Source organism: Xenopus laevis, chromosome 3L (assembly GCF_017654675.1).
Source record: "Xenopus laevis strain J_2021 chromosome 3L, Xenopus_laevis_v10.1, whole genome shotgun sequence".
Lineage (NCBI taxonomy): Eukaryota > Metazoa > Chordata > Amphibia > Anura > Pipidae > Xenopus > Xenopus laevis.
This window is the reverse complement of record NC_054375.1, coordinates 128492784-128517681: the sequence shown is the minus strand read 5'-3', so window position 1 is coordinate 128517681 and position 24898 is coordinate 128492784. Positions and strand designations below refer to the sequence as shown.

Below are 24898 nucleotides of genomic sequence, written 5' to 3'. Positions count from 1 at the left end.
GGGAAGCACAGACTAACAGATTACGACAAAGTGACTGGAGCTGCGTGGGGCTAAGCGTTCCACTGCTGCAGATGTGGGAAACCTTTGAATTGGAGGAACTTATTGCCCCGTGCTGTTGTGAAGTGCAGAGCATTATATATTATCACCTGGAGAGCCACTGCTTTCCACGCTCTTAAGCTCCCCATAGACACGGCGATTCTTCTTGCCGAACGACCGATTTTAGGGAAGCCGGACCAATCCTTCGAAATTATCGTGCAGTTAGTGGGATTTGAACGTACATCTTACGATTTTTCGGCCGACATCTGTCAGGAAATTGATCGGCCAGGTCAAAAAAATCTTTATCAGTCCCAGTGCAAATCTGTCTATGTTTGCAGGGCCAAGCAGGCAGCTCCCCTTTGTTTTCCTGGCAAATTGGTATTTTTAGTTGATGGACAATTCGTACGATCGTTCTGAGAAGAACGTGGTCTCACGATCAGGAGCTGATCTTTTAAAAATCTCAACATTTATGGCCAGCTTAAGACAGACGCTCTTAAAGTGGTGCACCAGTTGGGTTCAATGTGCCATTTACCAGCTCAAGGGCATCGCCCATTTAAGACAGACTGTGACACTTACCTGTGCACCCATCTTTAGATTGGGAGGGAGTCAAGCAGCTCTGCGCTGAGAGATGGGGTGCTGGGCATAATAAGGGGTTCCTGGTGCTAATCAATAAGTGAGGACTAATATACACAAGTTACTTCTGTGTGATGCATCTGCCACCGCAGCACAATCTCCCATGGGTCATAGCTCTGTGCCCTCCCTTCATGCTTATGATTAATTGTGTCAGAGACTTTGCTTCCCCCATTCACCCACCCCTGAATGCACTGCTACCCAGAGGCATGATGGGATACATTCTGAAAGTCAATGCCCCCAAACCAAATTGTAATGTGGGCAGGGATAGACCTTTGGCATCAACGTCCAATTCTCACAGTGCCTGAGTCTATTGTCACCAGTCTGCAGCATCTCATGTTCTGCTTGCCCAGAGCTCCCAGCTCATCCCAGTCACTGCCGTGACCCTCTCCAGTTGCCCCTGTGCAGAGATACAGGTAAGGACCCCCACGGGGAGGAGTTTTTTTCCCAATAATGAAAGAAAAAACATTAGTTAATTCATTCATTATACATTTTCAGTATGTCTCAAATAACAAGATAGCAGAAACTAGATGGGTTTGTTTCACAACCAGACAGACAGATGCTGCTTCCATGTGCCATAACGAGATTGAAAGTTATGGCCACTTTGGTGCTTGTTTGAGTAAGTGGAATCAAATTAAAAGGGTAACAAAATAGCTCCTCATAGTTCTCGTTCTTTAAGCACTTGGGTTCGGTGCAGGCAGTGCTGTATTTATCAACTAAGTGCAGGTCCTTTAGTTCTATTTTGGGGTGCAAGAACCTGCACTTTTAGGAGCTTGTCCGTGGGGAAGGGTGCAACGTGCAAAGAACATAATGGCTTGTATCTTATTTTTGTACTTTGCACCCTACCCATGCTTAAAGGTGTTGTTCCCCTTTAAATTAACTTTGAATATGTTGTAAAGAGTGAGACAATTTGCAGTTCATTTTAAATGTTATTATTTGTGGATTTGCGGAGTTATTTCGCTTTTTATTCAGCAGCTCTTCAGTGTGTAGCTTCCGAAATGTGGTTGCTAGGTTTCAAATTACCCTAGCAACCACACACTGATTTGAATAAGAGACCGGAATATGAATAGGAGAGGCCTGAATAGAAAGATGATTTATAAAAAGTAGCAATAACAATACATTTGCAGCCTTACAGAGCATTTGTTTTAATTATATGGGGTCAGTGACCCCCATTTGAAAGCGGGAAAGAGTCAGCAGGAGAAGGCATATAATTGAAAAGCAGCAGTGGAAACAATGGTTCTGGTTTCATTAAAATGTGCCGGTGGGGAGTTCTGATGCCTTCAGACACCCCCGGGCAATTGGATTAAATTGGATTAAATGAAATCTTAACCAATACATATTCATGAGGCAAAAAACTACGGGTATTTCAAAGAAAAAATACATCAGATTCTTTTATAAATGGAGTAGAGTTGAATGTTGAAAACAAAATGTTGACAGTTTTTGTGATACTAAAACTTCCATGGGCTTTGGCTTTTATTTAACTCTATGTGGGAGAATTAGAATGCAGCAAAGCAGATGAGTGGCTATATGTTGTCCTGCTCACTGAGGCTGCTGCTGCCCCATATAGACTGATCAATAAGAGCAAGACCCCTTCCTCTCTATTATGTGTCATGTTCTAGTCATTGACTTGTACTGATGCTAAGCAGAGAACTGACAGTTACACAAAACTGCTCCTGTTGCTTTGGAAACACAATCAATTCCTGATGGGTCATCTCATTTGTCTTTAGATAGCGGCTAGTGATGGGCGAATTTGGGGCATGTCGCTTCCCGAATTATTTGCGAATTTCCGGGAAACGGCGAAAAATTTGTGAAACATCGCCGGCGTCTCGTTTTTGATGCCGACTAATTTTCGTGGCAGTTTCGCAAATTTATTCGCTGGCGGCAAATCACGGGAATTTGTCGAGAATAAATTCGCTCATCACTAATAGCGGCAATTGCCCTGGACCCCATCATTTATCAATTAGCTGATGCCTTTAGGTGCAATAGCCTTGTGACCCCCCCATTGCAGACTACAAAGACTTCTAAGCAGCAGGGCCGGAACTAGGGGTAGGCAGAGTAGGCGCCCGCCTAGGGCGCAATCATGATGGGGGGTGCACTTTTAAGGGGCTCTTTTTTTCTTTTTTTAAATCCTGGTTTGCTTGCCTTTAATAGTTTTTTAATTTTATAAACCGCCTATTCCAACCCCCTCTTGCCTGTGATTTGTACTGCTGGCACTCCCCATCTCCCTCTTGGCAGCTGCTGGCACAGGTACATATTTGTGGGCAATATGATGGAGTTTTGGCTCCTGCTGGCACAAGTAAATATTTGTGGGCAATATTGTGGATTTTCTGGCTGCTGCTGGCACAGGTACAAATGGGGGTAATATGATAGGTGCTGGAACAGGTACACAGATGTTTGGCGGCATAATGGATTTTTGGCTTCTGCTGGCACAGGTACAAATTAGGGCCAATATGATGGATTATTTTGGCTGCTGCTGGCGTAATTACAGACTGGGGGTAACAATATGATGGATGTTTTGTCTTATGCTGGCACAGGTACACATTGGGGGCTTGGGAGCAATCTGAGAGATTGACTGCAGTTGGCACAGGTACATATGGGGCAATATGACAGGTGCTGGCACAGGTACATGGGGCAACATAATGGGTGTGCAATTTGAATGGTAAAGTGGGAAATGGTAATGTAGGATCGGGTGGGGGCACTGATTGAAGTCCTTGCCTAGGGTGCCAAAATACCTTGGCCTGGCCCTGCTAAGCAGATAGATAGATAGATAGATAGATAGATAGATAGATAGATAGATAGATAGATAGATAGATAGATAGATAGATAGATAGATGATAGATAGATAGATAGATAGATAGATAGATAGATAGATAGATAGATAGATAGATAGATAGATAGGGCAATATATATATATATATATATATATATATATATAATACACAAAAGCCATGAATATCCTGTAAATTATATCCTTATAAACGGTGAGTAGTGATGTCATTTCTGTCACATGACTCACTAAAATTTGTGTATTATAATAAATAAAGTACCCCCAGTTGTAAAATATGAGGATATTAGAAGTTACCTCGGAGTTCCATGACCTGTATAAAAACACTCGGCCTTCGGCCTCGTGTTTTTATATGGTCATGAAACTCCTTGGTAACTAATAATATCCTTATATTTTACAAGAGGGGGTACTTTATTCACTATATATATATATATATATATATATATATATATATATATATATATATATATATATATATATATATATATATATATATATATATATGTATATATATTATGTGTTACCAAGGAGTTCCATGACTATAATATCCTCATATTTACAACAGGGGTACTTTATTTATTATAATACACAAGTTTCAGTGAGTCATGTGACAGAAATGACATCACTAAGCTCCGATTTTAACCGATCACATCATAAAGCACTGTTTTATAAGGATATAATTTACAGGATATTCATGGCTCTTGTGTATTATATATATATATATATATATATATATATATATATATATATATATATATATATATCATTTTGCCCTGTTTGCACTATCCAAAGGCTGCTGAGAGTTTTAGTTCCACAACTGGATGTATATCCGTCTACTGCTATAATTCTTTTAAATACTGTATAATGTACTGTTACCTGTCACTGGTTAGCATATTGATCATCCTACAGGGATGGCTAAATCATAAACAGGAATTAGTGATGGGCGAATCTGTCTCGTTTTGCTTCCCCGAAAAATTTGCGAAACTCCAGAAAAATTAGCGAAACGCTGAAAATGTGCAACTCTTTTGTCCAAATGCATTAAAGTCAATGGGCATCCAAATAATTTTGACACACATCAATTTTTATGCGCAGGCCAATTCTGGCGAACAACAATTTTTTTTTTTGTCGCAGTGGATTTTTCCACTGTGAATTTTTGCCACATTTTCTTGAAAACATTTGCAGGTGCCAAAGTGTGTAAATTCCCCGTGAATCCATACCTGGCAAATAAATTCGCTCATCACTAACCAGGATGCAATGACCCTGAAAATATCCCCTCTGGCTCTCAGCTTTATCCTGGAAATATAAACACAACTCGTCCACTTTGGCACTTTCTGATGACTTTGTCCATCCCTTCAAGGTGAAATAAGATTGGTATTTTCCCAATGACTGGGGTGGTGGGTGCTGGGTTGAAAAGCATTTAAAGGGCATGTAAAGGCAAAAAAATAAAATCTCATTTTTACTTTAATGAAAAAGAAACCTATTTCCAATATACTTTAATAAAAAAATATGTACAGTTTTTATAAGAAACCTGACTGTATGCAGTGAAATTCTCCCTTCATTTACTGCTGTGGATAGGAATTGTCAGATGGTCCCTAACTGCTGAGCAGGGAAACAATCATACTTATGAACAGCAGGGGGAGCCCCCGCCTTACTTCCCAGCCATGCAGAAGCAGCTTTGTTTATGATGATCCCTAAGCAGCCCAGACCACACTGAGCATGTGCACAGTCTTAGTCTTGCAAAGATGTTTAACAAAGTTACAAGATGGTGACCCTCTGTAGCCAACTTTGAAAGCATAAATTATTTGTTTGATTAGGCTTGTGGTGCAGTAAGTTCATGTTTATATTTAGTATACAAAATACAGCATTTCTAGCCTTATTCTATTTTACACTTTACATGCCCTTTAAGCAATAATTGGTTTGATCTCCTTGTAGTTATATTAAGTGTCCAGTGCATTGCTGGGAAATAACATGGCTGACAGGTAGTGAGTGGAGCAAAACTGGAGAATTAAAGAAGAGGGGTCGAATGTAATAAATGCCCAGAATTAACCCCAGAACTATATAAAGTACACATGGACAATAGTGAGTGGTGCCCTGCTAGAGCTACCGCTGTACAAAGTCAGCCTGGGGGGGACATTGATTTTGCTGCCAGAGTAGCTCACCATTATATTCCAGCAGCCAAGTATGAAGGACATTTGTTATCCTCCAGAAACTAATTACCACCCTGGGAAACAATGAAGCTGGCAAATCCACAAGTAGGCCAGGGCCCTGTGAGCCGGAATTGATCTGAACTATTCATGTACATGCATTTGGCTATAGGAACTATTTTAGCTCTGCCTGATGATTCTACCAGCACCGATCCGAATGAATATTTGAGTGAAACTTACAAAAGTGTTATGGTGGGATGAGCATTTAGTTGTTTGTAAGCACTTGAACAAAGCTGGACAAGGTGGGGCTAAGGGCTCTGCCAGAATCCAAGGACCCAACATGAAAACAAAATGATATCTAAGCAAAACACAGATATCTAACAATTATTCCTCATTAGTGATGAGCCAATCTGTCCCATTTCCCATTTGCGAAATTGCAGAAAAATTCTCGAAACAGCGGAAAAATTCATAAAATGCATTTAATTCAATTGGTATCAAAATAGTTTCTAAGCACAACAAGCATTTTTCTCCAAATGCATTAAAGTCAATGGACTTTTGTTATCATGGCGACTTTTTTGCCTCGGCAACATTTTCGTCTTGGCCACTTTTTTGTCACAACAAATTTTTCCATGGCAAAATGTGGAATTTTGGCGTGAATCCATTGCTGGCAGAAAAAATTCACTCATTACTTTTCATCATCATAATAATGAGAAATTATCAATGACAATTCATTCCCTCCCCAGTGTGTCCTTCGCTGGGGGAAAATGTCTCTAAAAGAGCAGGGGAGGCAGTTTTCCATTATCTCTTTATGTTCACCCATCGCCTTTACACAATAAAGGTACAAGTGGAGACCCAGGAGCCCTCATACAAGTCTTCCCCCCAACATGTCATCAGAACATCCATATCTCCTATCTACTAGGCTTTTATTCCTCCTTCAACCATCAATTGCTAAAACTAACTCCTAAATCCCTGCATGTGTTGCCTAGTGATTCAGTGCCAGTACACGATTAAAAATCAGCAGCTTATTGGCCCATGCATAGGGGCGTCCCAACAACCTGACCAACCAATATCTGCCTATACATTGACTGGTTATCTAATGAGCAGGTTTAGAAAATCCCCTTTGTATGTGGCCCTTTCCCAATGGGTCTGCATAGACATCAGAATCCAATCATTGGGCCAAGGGTAAATGATCAGATCATGTTCATGTAGCCCAGCACATCTATTCATGTATGGACATGTTTAAATGGAGCTTCTTTTATTATATTTCTATCTACTATTGTGCTAGTGAAGTGCTACATTATAGTTATAATCTGGATTATGCTTCGAAATTCCAACCCTACATCATTCAAATTACCTGAGATCTCTGGGATGTAGACAACAGAAAACATACTTACATCACTGTCCACACTTCCTCCATGCACTGCTTTCATTGGGTCATATTATATTATATTATTTTGATGGTGTGGGTTGCTTCACCTGATTCTTTTACTATGGATTACCCATGTTAAAGGGGAAATGTACTATTCATTATTCAGAAATGGGGCAACAAGGTACCGCGTGACTTTATTTAGTGACACCATGATCATCATTGGAGCAGACCTAACTACAGGTATCCAGAAAGCTCCAAATTACAGCAAGGCCATCTCCCATAGACTCCATTTTATCCAAATAGTCCAGATTTTTTTTAAATGATTTCCCTTTTCTCTGGAATAATAAAACAATACTCTGAACTTAATCCCAACTAAAATATAATTAATCCTTATTGGAAGCAAATCCAGCCTGTTGGGATGATTTAATGTTTACATAATTTTGAAGATCCAAATTATGGAAAGATCTGTTATCTGCAAAACTCCAGGTCCCGAGCATTCCGGATAGCAGGTCCCATACTCGTATTAGTAAGGGCCTTTATTATCCTGATTCACGTACTACCCATTATCTCGTGGGCCCTTCGGCTGCTATGTAGTGACAGCATCGGTTCAACTGGGTCAACTACACGTTTAATTGGTATATTTCAGCGGTAGAAATGGTTAGTGCAAATATCAATAATTTGACACTTCATAAAGGAAAGGATGTCCCTTATATTTCACCATGAAGGCAGAGCAGAGATTTTATATGGGATTTGTAAGAGTAGGCGATACTTTCCAAATGGAGTAGATTGTTTTTAAAATATTATACCTATCAAGAGCTGTAAGGAAGTATTTCCTACATGTATCTCATTAGACCCCAGTAGCTATGGGTGAATCTAACCCGTAATTTGCACTTAAGTCTATGGGCAAATTTTTTTCAATTGCCGTGCAAAAATTTCTTTCACCAAGTGGAGTCTATGGGTGTCATTTTCACTGCAAAACTTTCTGAAAAACTTCGCACATCACTAGTCTTGTATTGCAAGGGAACTTCCCATAGAGCAGCTCCATCTGCAGGCAAGGCAGCAGGCCAGGAGAATAAGCAGCAAGATGAAAATCAATGGTGGGGGAATGATTTGACAATCTGTTCCTACAGACGTACCTGCGGTGCCTGACAAGAACTGGAATGATTAATATCCATCTGAGAAAAGGCCAAACTGTATCTCATGGGCTCAGCAATGACTTATCCAGGGCATTGGAATTCTTTACACCATTCATTTGAAAAGCAAATGTAATATAAAACCTAATTATGTGTTTTTCTCAACATTTTTCAGACATTTAGGGGCAGATTTATCAAGGGTCGAATTTCGAAGTGGAAAAAAAAAAGTGGAAAACATTCGAATTCGAAGTCGGAGGATTTTATTCATCGTACGATCGTATTCCAATCGTACTCTGATGGTACTTCGAATCTGACGATTTTCCTTAAACTTAAAAATTTCTCTGGAAGGTCCCCATAGGCTAACATAGCACCTCGGCAGGTTTAAGTTGGCGAAGTATTAAAGTCGAAGTTTTTTTAAAGAGACAGTACTTCGATTATCGAATGGTCGAATAGTCAAACGATTTTTACTTTGAATCAAAGTCGAAGTAAATTCGAAGTCGTAGTATCCTATTTGATGGTCAAAGTATTCAAAAAATTACTTCGAATTTTGAAATTTTGGTTGCCAAAAAGAATAGCAGGTGGCACTGTTTTTTAGATTTGTTATTTTAGCAGTTTAAAAACTTCTAATTTTTGTAAGTTAGAAAATAAAAGTTGCATGATGTTGCTCTGCACACTCTAATATTTTTCTGGTCAATTCTATGTAGAGCGATGTAGTGATGGGTGAATTTCTCCCGTTTCACTTCGCCAAAAAATCCACGAATTTTCCGCAAAATTTGCAGAACGGGCAAAAATTCACAAAAAAATTTGTGAAACTCGAAAATTGATAAAATAAATGGGTGTCCGAATAGTGTCGATGAGCGTCGATTTTGACGCAAACAACTTTATGGACGCACATCCAAACATTCTTGATGCCGGCAAATTTTCGCGGGAGTTTCGTGAGTTTATTCACCGGCGGCGAAACGTGGTAATTCGATGCAAATTTGCGCCAGGTGAATTTATTCACCCATCGTTCCTCTGTCGCGAGAGTTCGGTTCCTCCTACCGAATGCTGTGAAATTGCATAATATATTACTCACTTGTAGCGCTGACCATTCCACAAGGAAGACGCTGGGTAATATCATATAGGCTTTATTGAATCACACAGTTTTGAAAGCATTATACACTGGGTGTGTAGCTATGGGAAAAAACTACGCATTTCGTGCCTGTATAGTCGGCACTTCCTCAGGGTTATGTAAGCATCACGTGTCACAGTGTTAAATAGGGTAAGGGTACAAATCAATCTCGTTTTTAAAAAAACAGTGTGTGCAAAAAATACATCTTAAAAATTTCCGTAAAAATCCATAAAAATTCATGTGAAAACTACAAACATTTTCATTATTAAAGTGCAAGTGCTAATAGTATTCATTCTATAATCAATTTCTAAGTTCTTAAAGGACAAGGAAAGGCAAAAAAATAAAATCCCATTTTTACTTTCTTTAATGAAAAAGAAACCTTTTTCCAATATAATTTAATTAAAAAATGTGTACCGTTTTTATAAGAAACCTGACTGTATGCAGTGAAATTCTCCCTTCATTTACTGCTGTGGATAGGAATTGTCAGACGGTCCCTAACTGCTGAGCAGGGAAACAATCATACTTATGAACAGCAGGGGGAGCCCCCGCCTTACTTCCCAGCCATGCAGAACTCAAGCAGCTTTGTTTATGATGATCCCTAAGCAGCCCAGACCAAACTGAGCATGTGCAGGGTCAGGCCAAGATGTTTAACAAAGTTACAAGATGACAGCCCCCTGTGGCCAATTTTGAAAGCATAAATCATTTGTTTGGTTAGGCTTGTGGTGCAGTAAGTTCATGCTTATGTTTAGTATACAAAATACAGCATTTCTAGCCTAATTCTATTTTAGACTTTCCTTGTCCTTTAAACCTAGACTGGTTATATCTAATTAATGAATATATAGTGCATAAATAGATAGGTTCGATTAATAAAGTGATCAATTTAGTATTAATGTTTGTGATTTCAGCATTTAATGGGATATTAAGTTAATAACAATAGTTCTATTTATTTGTTAAGTAGGTCACACTTTCAATACAAATAAATGATTATATACCCATTATGTATTTTATATACGGTAGTATTATTTTGTACCACGTAAAGTTAATATCAATTGTTGTATTTAATTAATTAATTGACTACTAGGGATGCTTTTTTTTTAAAAAAAATTATTATTTATTTTCCTATATTTATTTATATCTTTATATATTTTTATTCTCGTCATTTATCATGAACTTATGTTTTTTGTTCTAATACCTTTAGGGGCACATTTACTATGGGTCGAAGTAAAATCCTTCGACTTCAAATATCGAAGTCGAAGGATTTACCGCAATTCGTTCGAATGATCGTGGGAACGATAAAATCCTTTGAATCGAACGATTCGAAGGATTTTAATCCATCGATCGAACGATTTTCCTTCGATCCCAAATTGCCTATAAAGCCTATGGGGACCTTCCCCATAGACTAACATTGGTGCTCGGTAGGTTTTAGGAGGCGAAGTAGGTGGTCGAAGTTCTTTTTAAAGAGACAGTACTTCGACTATCGAATGGTCGAATAGTCGAACGATTTTTAGTTCGAATCATTCGAAGTCAAAATCGTAGTCAAAGGTCGAAGTAGCCAATTCGATGGTCGAAGTAGCCAAAAAAAACCTTCGAAATTCAAAGTATTTTTTATTCTAATCCTTCACTCGAACTTAGTAAATGTGCCCCCTAATGTCTTGAAAACTAGAGTTAATAATAAACATAAATCGCAAAAGGTTTTAGAAGAGCCGTTTGAGCAATTTGAGCTGTAGCTTTTAGCAATTTCCTTGAATTGTCTTTGTCATCTGCCAAATGTAGAAGGATAACTATGACCCAAAAACAGCAAATAATAGGACATTGACAGTAGATTAATAGGCATCTAAGCCCTAATGGACTCCCCAGGGCACTATTTGGGTTTGACCATGAAACGTAGGACATTGACCAAAATCCCATTGTGCTTGGAGAAATTCTAAGGGTCATGCAGCGCAGAATCCAATTTTCCAGGTCTTTCGCTAATTTATTAAAATGGTGCGCTTTTAACTGAAATGAAAAAAGTGCATTTGTTGTACCTTGAATTTCATTGGTCATTAACAATAAGAACTGAATTTTAAGGTTACATTCCCTTCTGTTTCTCTTTCCAGCTCTAGTGATATGATGGACGATGACTCCTCCAGAAGGAGATATGATGAAGAAGAAGGTATGAACAATGAAGAATGAATGAATGTTGGCCAGTATTTCTACGCATGATGACATGTGGCATTGTGTAGTATATTTTACAAATATCTATGACTAATGTTTATTATATATATTTTTATAGGAATTGGACTGGATGGTTTTCTAGCTGGCCTAAAAGTGTTGTCTCACTGTACAAACTATGAGCAAAACCTGGGCATAGATGTCAGTCTCTTTTAAGGGGGATATTTTTTTTTATGCCCTGTTCTGCCCCAGTAATACACTCCACTTGCTCTTGAACTGAATGCACTCTTAATAACATTTTGCCACTAAGTTATTGGAGAAGATAGTTATAATTGGGAATCAGTGGGCAATGGAAGTTAGGCAAGACTGAAGCTACAGTCATCAGAGAAATAATAATGTCTCTTAATATCTTGATCAGCTAAGTAACACGAGTAATTAAAAAACACATGTATTAATGCTCAGGTACCATGGGTGCTGTTATCTTGAGGCAAAGTGTCTCAAGTGGCAGTGCCCCACAGGTTACTAGGGTCAGCAAAAAACCCTCCTGGTAACTCTACTGCTTTTTAAACTGGGGATTTGGCTCTGGTGCAGAGAGTGCAATTGCGGCCCCTCTTGGAAAGTCAGTCAGGGACCCAGAAGCACCTCTGTGAGGCAGTCATCTTAAAGCAACTCTAAGTATAATAAGCCATCATGTAGTCCAGTGCTGTCCAACTGGAGGCCCACACATGACTGCCGTGTCTGCTTACCTTGTGCTTCCATGTGTATGCCATACTCTGCCTATCATATGCCCCCTGTGTGCTTGTGCGATAGTCTACCTGCCCTATATTCCCTGTATGTGCCATACTCTGTCTGTCTTATGCTCCCTGTGTTTGTGCCACACTCTGCCTGCCTATGCTCCCTGTGTTTGTGCCACACTCTGCCTGCCTATGCTCCCTGTGTGTGCCATACTCTGCCTGCCCTATGCTCCCTGTGTGTGTCATACTCTGCCTGCCTATGCTCCCTGTGTGTGCCATACTCTGCCTGCCCTATGCTCCCTGTGTGTGCCATACTCTGCCTTCCCTATGCTCCCTGTGTGTGTCATACTCTGCCTGCCTATGCTCCCTGTGTGTGCCATACTCTGCCTGCCCTATGCTCCCTGTGTGTGCCATACTCTGCCTGTCCTATGCTCCCTGTGTGTGCCATACTCTGCCTGCCCTATGCTCCCTTTGTGTGTCATACTCTGCCTGCCTATGCTCCCTGTATGTGCCATACTCTGCCTGCCCTATGCTCCCTGTGTGTGCCATACTCTGCCTTCCCTATGCTCCCTGTGTGTGTCATACTCTGCCTGCCTATGCTCCCTGTGTGTGCCATACTCTGCCTGCCCTATGCTCCCTGTGTGTGTCATACTCTGCCTGCCTATGCTCCCTGTGTGTGCCATACTCTGCCTGCCTATGCTACCTGTGTGTGCCATACTCTGCCTGCCCTATGCTCCCTGTGTGTGCCATACTGTGCCTGCCCTACGCTCCCTGGTGCTTATGAGCTCATAGGTTACTTTTTATCTAAGGGAAAATAATCTGAATATAAGCATGTAGGCATAAACTATATAACCATGGAAAGGTACATGGGTTCAAGGTGATGTCTATTATCCTTGTATTTTCAAGTAATTGTGTGAGGCTCCATTGTGTATTTCTACAGAGTATCACTCCATCTACATTGGGGTACCAGCTCCACGCAGCTACAGAAGAAAAAGACGCAGGAGGAGATCCCTCTCCAGTCGGGATCGGAGCAGTGAGAATGAGAAACATTATGCAAGGGATGAACATTCAGATACAGATGAAGGAGGGCAGCTGAACTTTGACAATGAGAGCTTTGATATCAGCAGAACCAGTAAGTGTCATTTTATCCTGAACACCCATGAAGAACATTGAAATTGCAATTTCTGAATTCAGCCACTGGGATATGAGTATTTTCTAGGGTTACATTGAAATAAATGCCTTTTCCAAGACTACATTTTATGGGCTTTCCTTTGAATATCTATATATAGTGTTTTATCCAACGTGTTTTCTGTTGAGTGACACCAGAATAGGGAACAGCTTTGCAATGGTCTGGAAAAAAATCTTTTAATTCTGAATTGCCTCAACATTAGGAACTATTATCTAGAGCAAGGATTGTAAATAGTGGGCAAACTGTATCAATTGAGAAAGTGGCCAATAATGGGTCATAGGGTGAAGAATGAGAGAGGATAACAATCACCATATGAGATTGCTCAGTGAAAGTGACTATTTAAACATTAATTACAGTCAACAGGATTGTTTTGTCCCCAATAAGGATTAATTACATCTTAGTTGGGATCAAGTACAAGGTACTGTTTTATTATTATACAAATATGTTGAAATTTAGAACTATTTGAGTAAAATGGAATCTATGGGTGATGACCATCCTGAAATTTAAAGCTTGGGTTTCTGGATAACAGGTCCCATACCTGCATAATAATTGATACCAGTAACCTTGCAGACTCATTTAAGCAGCTGAACAGGATTCAGCTCTATGGGTTGTTAGAGCCCCGGGAATTGTTAATTCCCACTGCATACTGAAAATTTTTACAGGCCGAAAAAATTGTTGCCCCTTAGTGAATGGTGCATGATAAATCTGCTGCAATGTCTTTTTTTAAGTTGTTATTCAGATTTAAACTTCGTATTCAGCATGGGCCATTGCTAATGCTTTATAGAGAGTAAACATGATACATTTCTCCATGCAGCTATCTGACCAAACATGTAAATCATTTGGGATTGTCCCAATCCGGAACCATGCTGGACACCACATCTGCTTTTAGTCAAGAGGTGAGGAACATATTTGGTTGAAGATCCCCGAACACTTGGCCAGGCCCCCCTGCTTGTAACACAATTTCTAACATATAAAACCATTGCTATATCAGAAATTCAGCCATAGTTCCAAAAATGACATCAAAGTGTTCACTCTAAATCTTGGTTTTATTAACCTCCAGAAGAGCAAATAGTTCTTAACTGTCCTTCAAACTCAGCCCTAACCAACAAGGCTCTGAGCCCCCTTAGGGACGTAGCACCATGGGCTGTGAACCACTGCTTTAGTCCAATCACATCAGAAATAGAGAAATCGCCATATTAAATCTTTACTACAAGACCTAATGTTTTCTCTGCCATCTAGATGAATGAATTAAGCAGAGAGAGATTCATTATGAGGCCTCTTTGTGAAAACAAAGCCAAACATTAGACTAGACCAGCCATATTATTATGTAAATGATTTCTTATGAATGCAGAGGGCATCTGTACCAGCATGTGACCTTATGACAATATGGGACAATGCCAATAACGTTGGAGAACCAAAAGAACTGATTCTAAATTGCCTTGCAGTTCTCTCTTCAGCCATCATCCCCCTGTGTATTTTGACCCTATGAAATCCTGTTGTCTTTTACTCTTCAGTAAGAGGATATGACTTCCAGGGCAGGGAGTGTGGAATACTGGGTTGCATACCGATAGAATATATACTGCATGGGGCAGTGGCTTAACGCACCCCCTATAGCCAGTATTCTGTGACCTCACTCCCTGGAAGCCCCTGTCTAAAGTAAAACACTTGAAATTCCCAGTAATCTGCTCATTAAGCTGTGCAGCTGAGCTCAAGGAAGGTCTGTTCCCCAGAGAGAGGTGCAAGGGTCACTATGCAGCCACAGACTCCGGGTAAGGTTTCACAAATAGCAGGATCTACCTGTAAGGTGCCTTTTCTGTCTCAGCATCCCCCAGTTCTTTCTCTCTGTCTCAACCTCTCCAGCTTTTATACAGCACCCTATGAGTCCAACCTTCTCCCTTCCTACTCCATGTGTCTCCCATGTCTCTCCACAGGATCCGGATAAAGTTTCAAACCAGCGGGATCTACCTGTAAGGTGCCTTTTCTGGCACAGCATCCCCCAGCCCTTTCTCTCTGTCTCAACCTCTCCAGCTTTTATACAGCACCCTGTGAGTCCAACCTTCTTCCTTCCTACTCCCATGTCTCTCCTCAGGATATGTGTAGTGAAGAGTTTAGTGAGTTAACTGAGTAATAATACAACGGACTGTCTCCCTTCTTTAATAACTGTAAATTTCGCCAATGGAAAATGTTCTATTCTACTGTATTTATTCCCAGCAGCAAATCCCCTCCATAGCACATTCATGCCATTAAGCTCTTCTTACAAACCAGTCAGCTGAAAACAAAACACAAACGCATTTCTGAGATTTCTTTCTTTTTTTTTTTTCACTTCGAAAATCTCACCTCATTCACAAAGCATCTTAAACCTGGAGCAAAGTCCAAGCAGTTCTCTATAATGATTATTTTTGCTTTTCGCTAAACATGTGATTCATAAATAATATTTTGCAGTGTTGCAACGTGTAAGTCAGTAAAGTTTAACAAAATCATGTTTATTGTATCATATTAATGCTATCACTTTAATATATATTTGGAGGAGCAAATTATGTAAGAAAATTTTAATTTTGCAAAGATATTTGCAAAATATAATATAATATTATTGCAATATTAATAATTTTGCAAATATTTTTATATATATGTGTGTGTGGTTGCTTTAATACTGCTTATACTGTACAGCTGAAATCAGATGTCATTTACAGACCTATAAAGCAAAGCATATACTTACATCTACCTGCTTTACAACATATTACTTTAATCAAAACCCATATGCCTTAATCCACAATTGAATAAGTGACCCTATGGCTAGAGCTAACAGAATGATGATTTAGCTCTTTATAATCTTTATTATAATCTTCTTATTATATATATATATATATATATATATATATATATATATATATATATATATATATATAAATATATATATATATATATATATATAGTATATATGTTGTAGACTACAATAAATTATTGGTTGCTTGGTTTTACTGGGCAATGATATAGGAAATAAGCATTACTCAGGCTCTGGGACTAACGAATGGAAGAACATGGTGCAAAGTTCAGTACAGGTATGGGACCTGTAATTCAGAATGCAGGACCTGGGGTTTTCCAGATAATGGATCTTTCCACAATTTGGATCTTCATACCTTAAGTCTACTCAAAAATCATTTCACATTTAAATTAGCCCAATAGCATTGCTTTGCCTCCAGGATTTATTATATTTTAGTTGGGATCAAGCATAAGGTGATGTTTTATTATTATATTATATAATATAGTGAATAAAGTACCCCTTTTGTAAAATATAGGGATATTATAAGTTACCGAGGAGTTTCATGATCATATAAAAACACGAGGCCGAAGGCCGAGTGTTTTTATACAGGTCATGGAACTCCGAGGTTACTTCTAATATCCTCATATTTTACAACTGGGGGTACTTTATTTATTATAATACACAAATTTCAATGAGTCATGTGACAGAAATGACATCAGAACTCACCGTTTATAACTGATGACATCAGAACTCACCGTTTATAAGGATATAATTTACAGGATATTCATGGCTTTTGTGTATTATATTATATATATATTATATAATATTTTTAATATGTGACTACACCTTTAATCCAGCAAGAAAGCTGGAGATAGGGAAGAATACTTCACTTAACCCTCCAAAATTACAGCAGGGTGATTGTTACAATGATTATTGGGGGCTGCCACTGTTGAAAGAAAGAGGGGGCTTGAGTGTAAGTAATCTGAAGAGCTCCATTTTAAAAGCTTGTGGAGCCTTATTTTGGTTATGGAGATATGTGAGAAGCAGAAGGTGTGGAAAGTGGTTCCAGTTATTGAAATGGTGCATATAAAATCCCATAGAGGAACTAAAATAGAATCTTTGAAAGGCAAAGGGTAAATTTCTATATAGAAATCTGTTGGCAGCTTAATGGCCTGTGTATGGGGCCCTCCAATATGAATGTCGCAGGTTTACAACTTACTACTGATGATCACACACAGATTTTTCTTTATCATCACACTAATGTGCCTACAGACCAAATGGCTGGGAATTGTGTCTATAAATGTAAAAAGTCCTCCTTCAATGGCAAGCAGATGAAGGGGAGGGGTCTGTGACCCGTGTAACGCTATAATACCCCTCATTGGAGCTGTACGATACATGTAAAGAACAGTTTCTCTCTCCAGGCAGACTTTTAGTGGCATGTTGGGATCATGTTGGGGTGGTCTTTAAAGATGCCTTCTGATAGGCTCCCACACATAGCTATGGCGGGACAGAGAGTCCTAAACTGACCAGCCTGCCACTATCGCCAGATTAACCATAAAACAGCAGGGACTGCAACTTGCAAGTCAGTAATTGAACTCAGACCAGTGGTGTTACTAAATATTACTGGGCCCCACAGCAAATTATTTTTCTGGCCCCCAAAATATATAGAGGTTGACCTGTTTTACCAATATTTATTAAAATGTTATACGAATTAGGGCCTCATGGGGCCCCCTAAAACTTCTGGGCCCCCCTGCAGCCGCAGGGTCTGCTTCCTCTTTAGTTATGCCCCTGAATCAGATGTTGCCGTTAGTTTCAGTAAGCCAGGCTCTCCAAAGTAAAGCCCAGAGGCCAAAAAGAGCATTGAAAGGGCTTTCTTTACCCCTAGTGGCTGCACTGATTTTGTTTTATTTCAACATCAATTTAATAATGTCTGCCATGTGAACATGTGTTAAACTGGAATATTGTACAGGTATAGGATTCGTTATCCAGAAGCCCATTATACAGAAAGCTCTGAATTACGGGAAGGTTGTCTCCCCTAGACTCCTTTTTAATTAAATAATTCAAAATTGTATTACCTATTTCCTTTTTCTCTGCAATAACAAACCAGTATTTGATCCCAACTAAGATATAATCAATCCTTATTGGTAGCAAAACAATCCTATTGGTTTTGTTTAATGTTTTGTTTTCCCCGTGAGGCAACTTCTGGCGACTTCGAAAAAGGAAGCGCTCTGAGTGCCATTGCGCTATTGTAGCTGATGTCTGATTCATTTATTAGTTCCTCTGTATCTCGTGGTAGAAAAGCAAGAAACCTTCACATTAACTGCCATTATTAGGAATATTTACTTCTCAGATAATATTCCGACTGTAAGGTCTCTGTTTGTCTCTGCTCAGACATTAAACCCCTTCAGAATGCAGGTATAAAACGAGGAGGAATTCTTCTAAAGGAATTATATGGGATTAACGTTTCATATATAACTCGTGAAAACGGCATTTCTAAGTAAGCCAGGCCAAGAAACAAAGAGGACACTGTTAGCTTCCTTCTGGCTGAAACAAAAATGTATTAACTCTGCTGGAAGGCGCTTTTTCCTTGTAATTTGTAAGCAGTGTTTGTGCCACCTATGGAGAATAAGTATTTCTGAATTAAATTCCGTGTTGCCAGAGGAACTTGCAACTAGTGAAGTGAGAAGTATTGTAAAAACATTAAGCCTTCTTATTACTGAACAGTGTGCCACCTCGGAAAATCTCTTTCTTGCCTCAGAAGGATCCGCAGGGAGAAGAAAACCTTCACGGAAGTTGGGAATATGACCTTTTTTATTCCTCAAGAAAGTGCAAGTTTCCTGTTCCCAGCACGCCAGGCAGAACCCAAAAAAACCCACTGTGTGCTATTGCCCTTAATGTAATTCTTAAAGGGATTGTTCACCTTTCAGTTTACTTCTAGTATGATGTGGAGAGTGATATTCGGAGACAATTTGCAATTGGCTTTCATTTTTTAATATTTGTGATTTTTGAGTTTTTTAGCTTTTTATTCAGCAGCTCTCCAGTTTGCAATTTCCGCAATCTGGTTGCTTCTGTCCACATTCCCCTAGTAACCATGCATTGATTTGAATAAGACACTGGAATATGAATAGGAGAGGCCTGAGTAGAAAGATTAGTCAAAAAAGTAGCAATAACAATAAATCTGTAGTCTTACAGAGGATTTGTTTTTTAGATGGGGTCAGTGACCCCTATTTGAAAGCTGGAAAGAATCAGAAGAAGAAGGCAAGTAATTATAAAACTATAAAAAGAAATGAAGGCCAATTATAATTAGTTGCTTAGAATTAGCCATTCTATAACGGAATAAAAGTTAATTTGAAGGTGAACCATCCCATTAAGGGATTTAGACATATAGACGTGCAGTCTGGTTGGACTTTTACTTTATATTTTTTAACTGCCCGTGCATTTTCTTGACTTCTGCTCATGTGCTATTGACCTGTTCTGGTATATTGTTGACTTATTCTCATGTGTTCTTGGGTTTTACATATGTTTTCTTCACTTGTGTTTTTGTATGCTTGCTGTGCGCTCATATATTGTACTCTTATGATCAAGTGTTGACTTTTGCTTCCATATTGTTGTATCTGTTGATACACATGCCTTATTTTTGAAGGACACCCTCACCTAACCCCAAATACGGGCTTGCCAAGTTTTTCCTGTAATCAATTAGCAGGTGGCATAGGATTTTCTTGTGGCTTTGCACAATTCTCACAGCTCCAAAGATATAAATGTGGTTCACAGTATCACTACAGAAATAAAGATATACTGTATATACATACATGGTATGTATAATTAAGCTGTAAGCCACTGGCAGTTGATCATTTGAAAGGAGCAAACACCAGCTAACAAAAGGTTTCCATTTTTAAAATCAATGCAAATTGCAAGAGATCTAGAGGAGCATTTTAATAAAACCGTTGAGAGTGAACATGAAAATCAACGAGGCCTGGAAAACGAATGCTTTAAAATGAAAATGGCATGATGGAAGGGGAAGAATGTGAGTTAGTGCCTGGTTCATTTATGCGAATCATTTCAATTACAACTTACTCTGTGGTCACAATGTCCACATTTCTCTCTGTATCACAAACCCACCAACATCAAATAACACTGCTTATCGGGAGCTATTGGTCGTGTTAAGGGAGAGTCATGGCAAATTTACAGTCTTTTAAATACTTTGAGTTGTTCTACATCCATCAGACTACATTGTTTTTGTAGTACAGGAATGGGATCTTTTATCTGGAAACCTGTTATTCAGAAAGCTCCAAATTACAGGAAGGCCATCTCCCATAGACTCCATTTTATCCAAATAATTACATTTTTAAAAAATGATTTTTTTTTCTCTGTAATATTAAAACAGTAGCTTGTACTTGATCCCAACTAAGATATAATTAATCATTTTTGTAAGAAAAACCAGCCTATTGGGTTTATGTAATGTTTACGTGATTTTTGAGTAGACTTAAGATATGAAGATCCAAAGTACGGAAATATCCACTATCTAGAAAACCCCAGGTTCCAAGCATTCTGGATAATAGGTCCCATACCTGTACAGGTATAGGCTTCCAGAATGTTTGTGTCCTGGGGCTCAAGATAAGGTATCTTTCCATAATTTAGATCACCATGCCTTAAGTCTTGCCTCCCATATCCCATTGTACAGCGCTACCCACTCATAGAGAGAATCCAGTATATGTTTTTAACCTCCCAATTATGATGCCTTGGTTACTTATTAATACCAAGAGGAGGAGCCTGCATATTACAGTTATTTGTAAAGGCCACCCTTCAGCTTCCACTCATAGGGGCAAATTCACTAAGACGCGAAGCACCGAACGCTAGCGTTAGTTCGCTAGCGTTTGGCATTTTCGTTACTGCGCAAATTCACTAACGAACGCTGGCGTAGTTTCGCTAGTGTTACTTCGCACCCTTACGCCTGGCGAATTTTCCTAGCGAAGTAACTACGCAAATTCACTAACTTGCGCAGTGTACTGAACGCTACCTTTTACGCTAGACTTCCTTCGCCACCTCAGACCTGGCGAAGCGCAATAGAGTAGATAGGGATTGCTTCAAAAAAAGTCAAAAATTTTTCTAAGTCCCAAAAAACGCTGTCGTGTTTTCTACATTATGGGTGATAGGCTGAAAAAGATCGAAATTTTTTTTGGGGCTCCCCTCCTTCCCCCCTACATTTCCTGACTCATGGCAACTTACCTAGACAGTGGGCACATGTGTAGGGCAAAATAACAATTTTTATTTGATGAATTGAAGGTTTCCCAGGCATTTGTAGTGCTGATACGTATTCCTCCATTGAAATTTGAATTTGGCGCCGTATGCAAATTAGCCTTCGGTAGCGTAACTTCGCTTTACATAGCGAATCAACGCTAGCGCAACTTCGCAACCTTACGCTACCCCTGAGCGCAACTTCGGATTTCGGTGAATTTGCGGAGTGCTGGCGAAACTACGCCTGGCGAAGTGCGGCGAAGTTGCGCCTGGCGCAACTTCGCATCTTAGTGAATTTGCCCCTTAGTGCCCAACATAGTGGATGTTTAGATCTATAGCACAAAGGTATTAGGAATGTGCTCTATATTGTAACTTACAGTTCCTGTTAATTGGAAATGTGCATGCTGATCACTTGTTGCAATAATACCCTATTATGTTAATGGTTGGAGAAGAATAGACGTTGCCTTATATGTTTTAAAGGGTGTCTATTTTACTTGTCCCTCAGTGTCTCCTGCTGCTGAGCGACTACGGTACATTTTGGGAGAGGATGACGACATTCCAAATCCAACCTTATTCACTGAGATGGACACTCTGCAGCAGGAAGGGGATGAACTGGAATGGAAGGAGACAGCAAGGTAACATACAAAGCCTTCTTTTTCCCAGGATCCCTTATCCGGAAACCTGATATTCAGAAAGCTCCGAATTACGGAATGGCTGTCTCCCATAGACTCCATTTTATCCAAATAATCCGAATTTTTAAAAATGATTTCCCTTTTCTCTGTAATAATAAAACAGTAGCTTGTACTTGATCCCAACTAAGATATAATTAATCCTTATTGGAAGCATAACCAGCCTATTGGGTTTATTTAATGCTTAAATTAATTTCTAGTAGACTTAAGGCATGAAGACCCAAATTACGGAAAGATCCGTTATCCGGAAAACCCCAGGTCACAAGCATTCTGGATAACAGGTCCCATACCTGTAATATAATAGTCATGTTAGGAGGTTTTCCTACTCAGGTTAGATACAGCCATACATAGTGATTACTTATTTGGCTTAGGGTTGCAATATAAAAATATCCCAGGTTTACCACTGAGCCTGATAGCAACAATTAGTAACAATTGCTCTATGGCAACAAGACTAACAACAGCCAGAATAATTAATAATATTATTTAATAGTTAATACGTCTTTTGCAAATTCCCCAATCATGCTATAGACTAGTAGAAAAGCCTCTTAAAGGGTTGGCTCACTTTAACTTTTAGTATTATGTAGAGAGTGCTATTCTGAAACAATTTGCAATTGGCTTTCATTTTTTTTTTTTTTTTTAGTTATTTAGCTTTTTATTCAGCAGCTCTTCAGTTTGCAGTTTAAGCAATCTGTTTGCTAGGGTACACTGAATTCATTGCAGTCCCTCTGGGATTTTAAGTGAAGGGAACAGGGGTGAGTCTGACTTGCTTGTTCATTACTACAAATAGGGTTCAAATTCCCCTAGCAACCATGCATTGATATGAATGAGAAACTGGAATATGAATAGGAGAGGCCTGAATAGAAAGCTGAGAAATAAAAAGTAACAATAACAATACATTTGTAGCCTTACAGAGCATTTGTTTTTGACGATAGGGGTCAGTGACCCTAATTTGAAAACTGCAAAGAGTCAGAAGAAGGCAAATAATTCATATTAAACTGGTGTTTTAGTTTAGGATACATAATTGGTTTTAAAATGATAAAGTATGGGAAAATGTGTAGATGATAAACCATTTATTGATATTTTGATTGTATTTCTCGTTTCCTCTTCCCTCTCATTGTTTGACAAAGAACACAATACCTGTGCAACAGTCACGAATGAGTTAGTAAGATTAGGATTACAGTGCCTGTTGTATGTGCATCTACTTAAAAATCCCTTTCTGTCAAACTGCATCCCTTAAGACATTTAAAACCTCCCTTGTTTTCTGGCATAATCCATAATACAAGTCACACAACTTTTAGTAAACCGCTAAAGAGAAAAACAATTTGAGAACGATTAAAACCACAAGAAGAAACAAGACCTTGAGACTGAATAGCATTAAATAAATTGTGTCTACAAAATTACAACCTTCATAAGTTTCCTATAATTCTCTCCCTTTACTCAGGTGGATAAAATTTGAAGAAAAAGTGGAGGAAGGAGGCGAAAGATGGAGCAAACCACATGTGTCAACTCTGTCTCTGCACAGTTTATTTGAGCTGCGGACATGTCTTCAGACTGGAAGTGTGATGCTTGATTTAGATGGGTATTCACTTTCACAGATTGTAGGTATGAAATCAGCTCTTGGTATATTCAGAATATAGAACTCATAGGCACAGCTTTATATGTACAGTATCTAACTAGCTGAGGGTCATAGAACTTTCTTTGAGGGCTTCATGTGGCCTGCAGCCTCCAATTGGACAACCCTAATATAGCAAGTAATGTATTTGCTATTGTACATTATATAGTCAATAAAGCACTCCCTCTTGTAAAATAAAAACACCTGACGAAGGCCGAGTGTTTTTATACAGGTCATGGATCTCCGAGGTGACTTCAATTATCCTCATATTTTGCAACAGGGGGTACTTTATTTATTATAATATACAAGTTTCAGTGAATCATATAACAGAAATGACATCACTAAGCTCTGATTAAAACTGATGACATCACTAAGCACCACTTATAAGGATATAATTTATATGATATTCATGGCTCTTTGTTATTATAAGAATATTAACGGTCTGCAAGGTGCAAAAGATGGCTTCTAATATCATTTGAATGTACAGCTGGGCCTACATCATTTGTGTTAAAGGGGATGTTCGCCTTTAAATGAACATTTAGTATGATGCAGAGAATGATATTCTGAGACAATTTGCTTTTGGGTTTCATTTTTTATTATTTGTGTTTTTTGAGTTATTTCGTTTTTTTATTCAACAGCTCTCCATTTTGCAAATTCAGCAATCTGGTTGCTAGGATCCAAATTACCCTGAATAGAAAGATGAGTAATAAATGGTAGCAATAACAATACACGTGTAGACTTACAGAGCATTCGTTTTTGAAGATGGGGTCAGTGACCCCCTTCTGAAAGCTGGAAAGAGTCAGCAGAAGAAGGCAAATAATTAAAAAAACTATAACAAAGAAAAAATAAAATCCAACAAAGTTGCTTAGAATTAGCCATTCAATAAGATACTAAAAGTTAATATAAAGGCGAACCACCCCTTTAATACACAGATGTAGAGTATTTTACTCCATTAAATGCAATGAACTTTTGAATACATTTTTAGGACTAAAGAAACATTCTCAAGTCTGACAGAAATGTTCTCTTGTAGATGATATTGTTCAAAAGCAAATAGAGGATGGAATCCTAAAACCAGAGCTCAGGGACAAAATTAGTTTTGTCCTTCTAAGGAAACACAGACACCAAACCAAGAAGCCCATCCATAGGTCTTTGGCGGACATTGGAAAATCTGTCTCCTCCAGCACAAGTGAGTCAAGGAATTCTTTGAACAATAACATAGAGATTGAAGCCAGGATAACAAATAATTACAGCTTTTTGACCCAAGATTTATTAGAAATAATTAAATATATATGGCCACTATTGTGACCCATCATAACCAT

General features: G+C 38.8%; 1 protein-coding gene across 5 annotated transcripts in view; it reads left to right on the top strand.

The window, feature by feature from the left end:
• Positions 1-959: 959 nt before the first annotated feature.
• Positions 960-24898, top strand: part of slc4a5.L (solute carrier family 4 member 5 L homeolog) — a 57142-nt gene continuing 33203 nt past the window's right edge. For 3 of the 5 annotated variants that reach the window (XM_041586940.1, XM_041586939.1, XM_041586938.1), the window contains exons 1-6: positions 960-1082; positions 11305-11360; positions 13034-13225; positions 21784-21913; positions 23409-23569; positions 24610-24765. In XM_041586940.1, the coding sequence (XP_041442874.1) occupies positions 11315-11360; positions 13034-13225; positions 21784-21913; positions 23409-23569; positions 24610-24765 (685 nt within the window). In that variant the 5' untranslated portion in view covers positions 960-1082; positions 11305-11314. Of the gene's footprint in view, positions 1083-11304; positions 11361-13033; positions 13226-14990; positions 15052-21783; positions 21914-23408; positions 23570-24609; positions 24766-24898 lie in introns of those variants that run through there. The other 2 variants (XM_041586941.1, XM_041586942.1) reach the window with 2 other exon arrangements.